This window comes from Triturus cristatus, chromosome 1_1, assembly GCF_964204655.1.
Source record: "Triturus cristatus chromosome 1_1, aTriCri1.1, whole genome shotgun sequence".
NCBI classification, from domain to species: Eukaryota; Metazoa; Chordata; class Amphibia; order Caudata; family Salamandridae; genus Triturus; species Triturus cristatus.
This window is the reverse complement of record NC_140579.1, coordinates 31771321-31784242: the sequence shown is the minus strand read 5'-3', so window position 1 is coordinate 31784242 and position 12922 is coordinate 31771321. Positions and strand designations below refer to the sequence as shown.

The following is a 12922-nucleotide window of genomic DNA, read 5'->3' as shown; positions in this document are numbered from 1 at the left end:
CATTTTGTCTAAAAGAGAAATTCTTTGATCTCTGCGGAGGCCCTCAATATGAGTTACTGGAATTCAACCAGAGCGATAACTTCCTATGGAATTCTGCCTGTTCAATTTTCTGAATGTCTCCAGGTCTGGAACGATGGTGCCCGCAAACTCCAGACCCGATCAATCCAGGCCTGGAGACACCAATCCCATTAAATGCTGAATGTGCTGTGGGCAGCAGCAGAGCCCAGCCTCATCCGACCCCTGCTGCAGTGGGCAGAAGCCTGACCTGACATTTTCCAGGCGCTCAGATAGATTGAGGAGGAAGTATCAGCTGTCTCCTCCCCAGAAGTGGGAACAAGGGCATGAAAAAGGCCTGGGAGTCATGCAGATCGTTTTATTCATTGGAATTTGGTGGTGGACACAGGCTGGAATCAGAGGTTCCACTCCCTTGGTATCCCCACTCCAAATTACGTCACCTTCATAGTGAGTGCCTAAATGGGGGAACCTCTGTAAATATGGAAATTGCTTTGGTCTGTCATTGTTCCCTAGTTTTGAGAATTATCCCTACTGCGGAGCATCCCTGAGCCTGTCGGTGCCCCACTACTGTACTCCCAATGTTGACTGTTTCTCTTTAATGGCCTTTGCCCCATGTTGGACTGTAGCATCTCACTCAAAACACTCTTGCTGTCCTTTTTATGTATGGATACATCATACAAAGGTGGACACAGTACTCCCTCATGACATAAGTAGAACATGGGCATGAGGCACAAATGTGAAAGAAAGTGCCTTTTTCATGTTTATAGAAGATTTCTACAGACAGAGAGGAAATCTAGCACAGGATTACACAGGCACCTCGGAAATCAAGGGGTTAAAAAGTCATCTACAAAATTAACAGTGCTGATGTGATGCTGTGGGAGGGTCTGGAGATGCATGTGCTCTATTCCATTCACCTCACACATGCTCCATCTCTTCCAAGATTAGTGTTTATGAGCTCATCCAGTCCAATATTCCTCTGTTGTTGCAGCTCTTTCAGAAGATGAAGAGGAAGAGTTTTATGACGAAGACTCTATCGAAGCAAGAACAAACTTCCCTGAGAGCTGGCTGTGGAAGACAGTGAATGTGAACAAAAAACACATGTAAGATTGATTGCTAAGTGTGGCCATTTTAATCTTTTATATTCCACTTCAAAGATCTCCACCGTTGTGCAAGTGTATGGTGACTAGTCAACAGCAATGTTGTCAAAGACAACACATTCGAACTATGACCTTATCGTCGAAAAACAACACCCCCACTGGCTCAAACTTTGCATTTAGAGGTCCTCGCCCATCGTCTTTGACAACAGCTTCTCCTTTCCAAACTGAATGGTGGCCATGATCAATGACCTGCTTGATGTGTAGGTGGTGTGCCTTGTATACTAATCACCTTCTAGTAACTTATCTTTGTCTACTGTAAACAAAAACCTGATCATTCTGGAATTGATGTATCCACACAAGGGAAGGGGCACCATTAAACTGTGTGTGTGTGTGTGTGTGTGTGTGTGTGTGTTTGTGAATTAACAATCCTCTTCATACTTCTCTGTTCCCCCATGTCATCACACCACCACTTTCATCTCTGAGCCACCATATTCTCCTCCACACCATTGCGTCCCTACGGTTCAGACCTCTTAAGAAAATGACTAAGCCTCAATGCTTAGATTAGGGAATCTCTTGATCATAAAAACCTTTTTAGACAGACTTCTTTTCAATAAGTAAATCAAGGATCTCTGTAACATGGTTCAACAGTCCACACACTTTTCTGTTTCTTAAATAGCTGTAAAGATTCACCAGCACAATGTGGAAAACCATCAGAATCATGCTTTGGGGCTACGCTTTAGTGGAAAGAGGAACTTTCCAGGTGCTAAGATCTGGAACTTCTGTAAAAAGCCCCCCTTTACCAAAAGCAACAATATTTCATCTTTTTCATCTCACTAATCGCTCCATACAACACCTCTCTCCATACCTGCTCCTCACCCCTCTCATTACTCTCAGTACTCTACTCTTTAGCTCTCCACTCTCTACGTCACCTCTCTCACTAGCTCAAGTCTCTCTCTATTTCACATCTCTCTCACTATCTCATCTTTACCCAACCACTTTCTCTATCTTGCTACCAAACCTAACAGTTTACTTCCTTATATATTCACCTCTCCAGCGCCCTTCTCTTTGAAACTCTTTTCTCACTACCTTTGTCATTCCCTCTCCTATTCTACTTCCACCACTTTTCCTCTATTATTTCCTTCTATATATATCTATATTTCTCCTATCACTCTCTGCATTGACCTCTATTTCACTCCACCTTCTTTATATCTCTTCTCACTTCCTCCCTCCCTGTATACCTCTCCCTACCTTATTTCTCAGACTTCACCTCTTTGTCTACCGCACCCTCTATTTCCCTCTTTATGATTGCACTTCTTTCTACCTCAACTGCCTCTCTACTTAACTTTTCCTCTTTACCACACCTCTCTCTATCTCACCCTCCTTCTCCCTATTGAGCTCTCTCGCCACCTCACTTTAATGCCTTATCTGTGTAGCTAATTATTTCTACCAGCCTCTTCTTTATCCTTTCTCTCTGTATCTTTCCTTCTGGCTACTTCACCCTTCCCACTTTACCTTATATATCTCTGTTCTCACTTGTCTCTCTACCTCAGCTCTATATTTATTTCCGCGCTCTTTCTTTTTCACCTTCCTCACTATACTTCTCTCTTTACCTCTCTGTCCTTCTCCTAGTTCCTCTCATTACTTTTACTTAATCAATCAGGAAGTCACTGTCTAACAAGAGAAGTGTACATAGAATGAGGAGAGGATGGACAAGGAAGGGGAAGGGAATTAAAGAGAACACTCAGACTTCACCTGCTTCGATTCTCACTGTTGCTGCATGGAGGACAATTGTGATGGGGTTTATTTGTGGTTATGAAAATGTTAAATTAATGCTACCTTTTCAAGTCGCGTATCCATAATTTGTATTTTAATACAATAAATCTGTCCACAAAACATCATCAAAGTCATTTTACCATGTGTCTCCTTTAATGGGGTGAATGTGGTTTGTTAGGCACGGAATTCTATATGAATTACAACTGCTAGAAGACAACAAATCTAGAGTGACGCACAAATAAGAAAATAACTTTATCATCACTTGTCCAAGATTTCTTTCATATTATTTGGCTGTGCTTTGTGTGACACAGTTTCGTGTATTTCAATTTTGCTTGGCATCATGAGGGCTGTAATTAGCTAAAAATGGATAATAAATTCATACTTGTCCTTAACAGTGCCCAGAAAATGTCTTACTCGAAGCCCCAAAAATTGTTTAATATGTGTGATAATCTATCCCTTATGTTCTTAAATGTAGCGTCCTCTTCCCTTTTGCTCTCCTAGATCTGCTCTGCAACTTGAAATTCAAATTTCTAATTTATTTTACTTGTTGATTTGTTCCATCTACTTTTATATTTCTGGCAACAGCCAGACAGAAGGATCACTTTTACAAACGTGTTTCACATCCACTCAGTACTACATGTGGCTGTCAGCACTCATTGCTTCAATCCCTACTACTGTTCCATGCACCCTCTGTTTAGTAATTCACTCACTCGTTCACTTATGAATACTTGCTTATTCATTCATGTATTCCTCTGCTCAGTCATTCGTTGTAGTAGTCATTCACACCTCCAGTCCCACATTCATTGTCTTAGTCCCACAGTCGTTCAGTACTCCATCCATTCACTCCTGGACACTTGTGCATCGATTGCTCCAATCACGTGCTCACTGCTGAACTCATTTAGGGCCAGATGTAGGAAGCCAATTTGCACTCGCAAAAGCTGAAATTCGCAGAATTTCAGCATTTGCGATCGCAAATTTGCAGTGTGCAATGTAGCACACAATGAGCCCCTCACAAAATAAGGAAGCGCATAATTTGCGATTCCCTACTTTGCGATTGCATTTAAGGAATCGCACATTGCGATTTCTTAAAGTAGCACAAATGAAAGTGCAATTTGCCTTAAGGCATCACTAATTACCACCAACTTGGTGGTAATTAGCGATTTCCTTTAAAAAAACACTTTTTTGCTTTTTTTAAAGTGCCATGTGGCACACATTCATGCCCTTAGGGCATGTATGTGCACGACATGTGCACACATGCACATTTCAGGGGTGCAACAGGAGCCCTTGCAACCTTGAAATTGCGCACGCAATTTGCGAGTAATTAGGCCCATAGGAATGAATGGGAAGGTATTTGTCGCAATTTGTGATTCGCAATTAAGGAATGTTGAGGAATCGCAAAAAATATTGCGATTCGTACCTACATGGCATTTTGCGAGTCCTTAATAGCGATTCCCTAAAAATTGTTATTAAGGAATCGCAAAAATGCATTTACCTACATCTGGCCCTAATTTTCTGTACATTCATGCATTCGTATCTGTACTCCCTCCTTCACTGCTGCACGCTGAAGCATTCATTACTGAACCCAGTGCAGCATTCACTAGTGGGTGCACACATCCGCTTCTGTTTGCTCACTCATTCATTACCTGCTTCACACTTTCATTCATATGAATTCACTTTTTCCTTCCTGTACCAGCTTGTTCGTTGCAATATTCATTCACCCTGTACAGTTAATTTATGTACTCAACTTTATTTCATGTACACTCACAAATGCATTACTTTACTTAAGACATTACTCCAATGAATGCCTGAACGGATAAATATTGTGAATGAGTCAGCACATTATTTCATACATGCCCTCACTCGCCCATCCATTCATCCACTCAATAACTCGTTTTCTCATTCACCCACACACACACTAAAATTACTGGTCCATACAAAGTAAAATGGCAGATCTAATGGCTTTGCCAATGCTTGTTTGTTAGTGAATACAAACACAGAAAAAAGCAGCAGCTCCGCTCATGAACCATTGGTTTTCTACATCTTCACTCGACCTGCAATTCACAGGTGAATCCAGAAACGTCTTTAACGCTTCAGGGATTCAGTGAGCTTCCCAATACGGTGATCATGGTTCAATGTGTTACTGCACAAAATACTGAAATGGAAGCCACGGTCAGGCAAGGAAACACTGGATGTCAGAAATGCTGAAAGGTTTCACCTCTGCAGGGCTGTGGCACAGCAATTAGATACAAGTTCCAGCTACTCTCTTAGTTGCAGCTAAGAGTACAGACTAGATGCCCAAATATTAATTAGCTGGTTTTATTCCACCACTTTTAACTCCACCGAATTGTCATTTGACAAAAAATATTTTTCTTCTTCAAGTAACTTCCTTCACAACTTGCTGAAGAATGAAGTTATGAAATTTGTGTGACCGCACAAAATTGATTCTATACTGATGACCACAGCGTTTCATAAATAGCCGTGTCTGGGAGGTTTCATAAATAGCCTGCTGATTTCTCTGGTAAACATTTTTGCACAGTCAGCTCCCAAGTGTGAGTTCCCACACACTGCATTCACTTTGTACCGCACACAGGCATAGCTCTGTCATTTCTCTCCTTGGTCCTGCCTGAGATACTTGACCATAACTAGAGCCTGACTCTAGCATTCACGTTCCCTTGGAGAATCTGAGAGTATTCTTTGGTGTCAGTGGTAAAGCCAGGTACTGATTTGCCTACTTCTTGAATAGATACTCTGAACTGATCCGCGAATAAGGCTGAAATACTCATATTTTGGGCCCTAGTTTGGAGGACCACTCAAGTTCCTAGCCAGATATCTGTGCCACCTTTATTAACAAAGTCACTTTGTGCCGCAAATCAGTCAAAGTGATATGTCCTGCAATTTTCAGCTTTGCTCTGCATAAAATGACTCAGTTTATGTTCAAGCAAACACTGAGCGCCTTTTCTATGGGTAATTGTGTATCCAATATTGACAATGTCATGGCAATGCCCTACATTTTTAGATGTTCCAAAACCATGTGGACAGACAAACTGCAACCACATCTACTTAACTGTCTTCTGATGGAAGCACAAATCCAAAGTAAGATCCTCTGTATGACCCGTAAGGCAATCTGCGTTGAGGACTGGGTCAACCTCAGCAAGGTGAACTAATGTTCAAATCCTCTCAAGCCAGTCTAATCTTGACCACTAAGAAATGCAATACCATAGGATATTCTAATGTTAGGGAGATTCTGAGGATCCTCCTGGATCCACAACACCGCAACTTTGAAAGAGCCCACATCTGTCCCACCTAAAGATTAATTCACTTTCCTTTCAGAGTCCTCTCTCTTTTCCCACCTGGCTTAGATCCAGTATGCTCTGAAGCATTAACATTCAGAGTGAATGCAGCACAGTACCATAGCACAATGCATACATGCATGCAGGCCTATTACATTAACCTCCAATTTGCTTCATATTCATAAATAAAACGAAGCTAAAATTGAGAACGTACTGCATTTATAATATATTTCTCTGCATCAGCACTAGTAGCATCATCTCCTCACCTGGCTATATTAATCAGATGCACAGATTTGTTTTTGTCATTTGCTTTATGTGTCTTACAGAGAAAATACATTTGTTCCTGACTCCATCACGACGTGGGAGATCCAGGCCATCAGCATATCCAACGGAAGAGGTGAGTGATAGCTGGTCATTCTGACTGCTCACAGCGCTATTGGGGCAAACTTTGCTGTCAATCCAGCAGATGGGAAGGCATATTTTTATAGCTTACTGGACTTAAGAGCAACATGCCTGACCTCTGAGCAAGTACTTTGATATCAGGCTAATCTCTTTAAGAAGGACACATTCCAAGATTCTATGTGTTGGGAGATTGTTTTGTGGATCCCATTGGAACAGAGCCCAATTCTTCTGTTTGCTGAACTAGTAATCCATAAACAACCCATTCTGCACAGTTTTGTTGAAATGTGGCAGGTTGGTTAGTTACTTCAATATCTCTCCACTACATTAGAAAGTCTCAAAGTGTTGCAATGGGCATTATGTCTAGGCTGTCCGGTTTTAGGTTTAAATCTATAATAACTGATAAAGCCCCACCGAAACGGAAATAGCCCTCACAAGTGTTAACATATAAACACCTAAAAAACACCTGCCGAACCACAAACTAAATGCCATTCAAAGATAGGAAAAGGAGAGTGAAAGAGTATTTTTATTTTCCCTGAAGGAGCCAATACCGAGAAATACTGGGCTAACATTATTCTGCTTGAGGTTTGTTGTTTAGGGATGTCTCAAAAATACTATTTCTTCTTTCCTTTGCTTTCTCAGTTTTGTGGTCTTTGGTCTAAAGATGCAGGGGTTAGAAGCATGTTTTAGGTCTTATTTAATGATTTTATAAACTGTAGAGAATCAGGAAATATCAAAATCATATTTGACATTTTGGCTGCGTTTGATTCTTTCACTGATAAGTAAAATGACTGGTTTCATTAGAATCTTCCCCAATATGTGCCATCACATTTACCTACACAGAATAAGTAAAAACCCTTGATATATCAGCCCCCAGTTTCTAGTGAGTCAGTATTGATAGTAGGTGAACTGCCAACATCTCAGGCTTTAAACATTCAATGCAAGGTATAGTGACAAGTATGTGTGAAAAGAGTGCTATCACCAAGCATCTGGAATAGTGGTGAAAACATGACACCAGACTTCTGGAAAACATGGAACACAATGTCATTTGGAATGCTGCTGCAAAAAGGTTATTTCCAAGTTCAACAAAGATTGGAGTAGTTTTGTTTGTATGGCAGTGATTCAGCTACGTATATGAAAAAGTTGTGTGATGACCTGTCACAATCGATACCTGAGCTGAAGTGCTTCCCTGTAAGAGATCCTTGCCACCTGTTTGAGTTTGAGTTTAAAATATTTCTTAAGCGCACGTACACCGAGCGGTTTCATGGCGCTGTGAGGTACTACAAAATTCCCGAGGAACAGAAGAACGGGGTCACCTTGAGGGCATTAAGAAGGGAAGGCTTGGGTAAAAAGTAAAGTTTTGAGTGCCTTGCGAAAGAGTGAGTACTGGGTGCAGGATCTCAAATGGGCCGGGAGGGAGTTCCAAAATGCAGGAGCAAGTGTGGAGAGTTTGGAGCCTCCCCATTTTTTTCTTCTAAAACGGGGACCCACGAGCAATTGTTGGGTGGATGAGCATAGCTCCCTGGGAGGAACATAGGAATGAATTTCGGAAGTGATATAGGTGGGGGCTGAACCGCACCGGGCATTGAAGATTATGCAGCCCAGCTTAAACTGGGCTCGTTCCTGAATAGGGAGCCAGTGTAGAGACTTGAGGAGGGGCGTGACATGGAGTGATTTAGGTAAATTGAAAACCAGGCGGGCCGCCTGGTTCTGGACCAGCTGAAGACGTCTCACGATGTACGCGGGCATGCCACAGTAAAGGGCATTGCCATAGTCCAGGCGGGAGGTAACCATCGCCAGGACTATGAGTTTGAGTGCGGAGGGGGAGAAAAACCGAGAGACTTTACGGATGGTACGTAGGGAAAGAAAAGATGAGGAAACGACAGAACTGACTTGGGAATGAAGAGAGAGTTGATCATTGAGGTTGAATCCAAGAGTTTTAACAGAGGAAGATGGAATGGGGGGGGGACCTAAAGAGGGGGGCCAGAAGAGAGAAGACCAAGGACTGGAGCAACCACCTGTCAGCACCAACTCTGTTTTGTCGGGGTTTAGCTTCAGGTGGTTGTGATTCATCCAGTCTTGGATGAAAGTCATGACTGAGCGGAAATTGGATATTGACTCAGGGGAAGAAGATAGGGAGAAAATAAGCTGGAGGTCATCCGCATAGTTGTAAACGGAGACCTCCAGCTGTTGAAGGGCGAAAATAAGAGGGGCAATATACAAATTAAATAATAGAGGGGAGAGGGAGGAACCCTGGGGAACCCCGCATTGAACTGCACGGAAATCCGCAGAATAATCACCCAAATGCACTGCTTGGGAGCGGTCATGCAGGAAGGAGTACAGCCAGACCAGGGCCGAGCCCTCGATTCCCGCCGCTCTGACACGGGAAAGTAAGATGGCATGATCAACCGTGTCAAAAGCGGCGGAGAGATCGAGGAGGACCAAGGCCTGAGGATGGTTGATGTCCATGCCCTCTCTAAGTTTGTCAAGGACCGACAAGACTACGGATTCCGTGGAGTGAGCGGGGCGGAACCCGGCCTGCCTGGGGGCCAATACATTGTTCATCTCCACAAAGGTGCTCAGTGTTCTGGTTACATGACGTTCCAGTACCTTCGCCAGAAAAGGTAAGAGTGAAATGGGGCAGTAGTTGATAGACACCGAGGGGTCAGCACCAGGTTTTTTTAAAATGGGTAGGATAACGGCCGATTTAAGAGGAGAAATGACAATGCCCTGTGAAAGGGAGCTATTAAGAAAGGTAAGGGGTGGCAGAACACAGGTAGAGTAGATTTGTTTGAGGATGTGTGCTGGGCAAGGATCTAGAGGGGAGCCGGATTTAACCAAAGGCAGAAGAGATAGGAAGGAAAAGAAGAGGGATGGATTCGAGGCGGACTGCAGCTGGGGGACACTGGGGGCTAACAAAGGACGGGGAGGGGAGGGGGATGTTGGCTTTAATAGCAGCTATTTTATCGAGAAAGAAAGAGTTGAGGGAATCACAGAGGTGCTGTGAGGGGGAGGGTTTGAGTGTGGCCCTGTCGGAGTATGCGAGGTCGTGCACAATGGTGAAAATCTCTTTAGGCCGATTTCCGGCGGTGTGGATTATGGACGAGAAAGAAGCCTTCTTAGTTATCAAAATAGAGTTTTTGTAAAGGGCCAAAAGGGTGATATAATGATTTCTAAGGATCGGGCAGTAGTCTCGCCGCCAAGAGCGCTCAGCCCGGCGGACGTTGAGTTTTTGAGCCTTCAGTTCCTCTTTAGAACGCCTAGATGAAATCCGCCTTAAAGGGGCGACTGAATCGCAGCCTGCTCGAAGCCACGCGTTGATGGAGTCCGCTTGGCCGAGAGATGAAGCCCACGGAGGTCCGGGCTGTTAGATGATATGCTGAAAGCATCTTCACAATCTCAGAGATAATGAACTATGTTATTGACTTTTTAGTCCATTTTGGTGCACTGTTTTGTTATGCGCTGGAACTAAAATGCAAATATTTCTCATTTTGTGCATCAAAGAAAGAGTCATTCCAACTGTGTCACTTAGCTGATGGTTCTCAGTTCAAGGGGCTGTGAATGCTATATTATCCATGTGGCAACTGTTTACACAATTAATTATGCCAAAGGCAAGAAATGTGACGATCTATGGTCGCATAATGATAGTGATGTGAAAAAAAGTACACTCTACTGCATTCTTAGATTTTCGCAGGAAAACATAACTGCTGTAGTGGGCATAATAAAACAACTATAGTCTGAAAACACCCTTGTCTGCCAAGTGTTCAGCATAATCGGTGTACATGTGAAACATCTCCTTCAGAGTAGGCTGGGCGACACCATTAGTGACTTTGGCACTGCAACATGTTCCATGTTAGAGTGCTTGCCACTTGGTAAGCAAAGCAATGTTGACAAGCATTTCAGGAACTTTCATTTTACAATGTATGAGAAAAGGCTTGCAGTGATGCATAGAAGTGTCCCTTCACCAACCATGGCATTTGAAGCCAATGAAACCTCACTGTGCTACTCTGTACAAGCTCTAGATCCCTTCCATAAAGGGGAATTTTCCCAGTAGATTCAAAGTGCTACTTCATTTTTACCGCTTCAATATCTCTGAGGGATAAGCGCCCAGTTCAACACAAATGTTTTCGAACCTCCAAAGAGAATCGCAATCTTTAGGTGCACCACTATTGGCATGGAAAGCTATGTCAGTGGCCAGAGTTAGCAAATTGTGTACTGGCTGTTTTGGCATTGCTCATCTCACGTGCCAATGTTGAGAGGGCCTTTTCACAGAAAAAAATGTACATGGGAAGGAAAAAGTGAGCACACATGACCAAAGACTCACTGCAAAAGTATTGTATGGTGTACTACAATAAGTTTGATTTGCAAAAACGTATTTGGATCTCATATACGCTATACATACACTGTCTATATACAATTGACTATCAGTGCAGAAAGCCAGCAATAATAAAAGCAAAAAGTTCCATAAATACTGGAAAAACACTGTTTCTGTTGTTTTTAGTGATGCGAAAATGTGTAGTCACTGATATCCACTGTTTTTAGGTCTCGCCTAGCGTTGCAGCGCGAATGCGCTGCCACCGCTTTGCGAGACATGCAGTATATACTGTAGTGTGGAAGCTTGGTGGAAGCTCCACCCACTCTCTGCCCCTTGACTTTTGTCTTAAATGCTGCCTTCCGATTGGTTTGAGGGTTGTTAGTCCCTCCTCATTTACCACTTGTATCCTTCCACGACTATTGGCCTCTTTACTCCTAACACTATTTTCTTTTAGGTCTCGCCTAGCGTTGCAGCGCCAATGCGCTGCCATCACTTTGCGAGGCATGCAGTATATACTGTAGGGTGGAAGCTTCGTGGAAGCTCCGCTCACTCTCTGCCCATTGGCTTTTGTCTTAAATGCTGCCTTCCGATTGGTTTGAGGGTTGTTAGTCCCTCCTGATTCATCATTTGTATCCTTCCACGGCTATTGGCACCTTTACTCCTAACACTATTTTCTTCCCTGTCTCCTCACCCCACCGCCCCCTTCCTCAGTCTGTGACTTCTCACCCTCCCCCGCCCCCCTCACTCCCATTCGTGTTTTCTTGCCTGCCGGCACTTCCGTTTTCATCTTTATTATTGCCACCTCGAAATATGCAAGTTCAAGATGCGTGCTGTACAAAAACTTCTCGTGTTTAATGAACTAGATTTTAATGTTTCTCTATAATAAGACTCTAGGCAACATTTGCGGTATGCATGGCAACTGACGCCTCTTAATTCACAAATTGCATTGTGTCGGGCGGGAGGAGCGGCAGTGTTTTAACTTAAGCTTAAAACGAGCACTTTTAATAACTTCCTCGCAATTCAGTGCTATAATCTTGTGTATTGAGGTGACGCACTAAAGAAATGCACTTTTTTGAATTCTGAAGAGACATTATCGCACATTTACATCATTTTTACTGTATGATTAACATGCCGATCATTTTCACAGCACGCCCACTGGCTCATATACGCTTGGCTCGTCTCCGGCTGTCTCTACCTGCTAATTAATATATTGGCTCACGCACCTCTAACAAAGAGAGATGAATGGATACATGATTGTGAGCCCAGTAGATGGCAGAGAAATAGACTGGTGCACACAAACAGACAAAGTCAGTCTCCATTGCCTCATATGTGAATCATCACTTTCAAAAACCTGGAAATCTGACGGCAACTCCTGTATGCCCCAACCTCATCCCCCTCACCTATTCTTAGCAGAAGTGGCAGATTCTGAGCTGTGCAGCGCTGGTGCAGAGGAGCACGGCAGAGTCTGTAGAAGCGCTGGGATCCCTAGCCTCTCTGGGCAGGTACCTAAGCCTTCCGGGTGCCTTCACACTCAGGATAAATGAATACATTTTGTTCTGTGCTTTAGTCGCCCCTCTGTGAGCACTGACTGGTAGATGGAGCTCTGTGTTAATAAACACATTCAAAGAGGTGGTTGTGTACAAACATGCAACAGCCACAATACCGTACGTTTTGAACGTGTAGTTAAATACCTGCTCATCGAGTACCTCATTGGCTGATCATAACATGGCACCACCAAAATTACATTTGGACACATTTGCTCACCTGTAAAACACTCCCTTCTATGGGTCATTTAACAACTCAGGGCTTTGGGGTTAGGTAACCTACTTTGGATGCTGTGTAAAAAAATAAATACAAAAATGAATGCAATGAAACTAAGCAACCAGTACTGTCTAAAACACTGTGAAAACTGACACGCATTCTGGCATTTTGTTTAGTTGATGTCGATTTTCTCATAGATGCGAGTAATATCTTAATTAAATCTGCACACTTTTAACTAATAGCACCGGGCGACTTTTAACAACTAGACAATG

At 43.1% G+C, this 12922-nt stretch overlaps 1 protein-coding gene across 1 annotated transcript in view; it reads left to right on the top strand.

Moving 5' to 3' along the window:
* LOC146869242 (complement C4-like) overlaps positions 1-12922 on the top strand; it is a 550923-nt gene that overhangs the window by 318026 nt on the left and 219975 nt on the right. Inside the window, exons 18-19 of the mRNA XM_085646117.1 lie at positions 1004-1115; positions 6502-6572. Coding sequence (XP_085502243.1) covers positions 1004-1115; positions 6502-6572 — 183 coding nt within the window. The remainder of the gene's footprint in view (positions 1-1003; positions 1116-6501; positions 6573-12922) is intronic.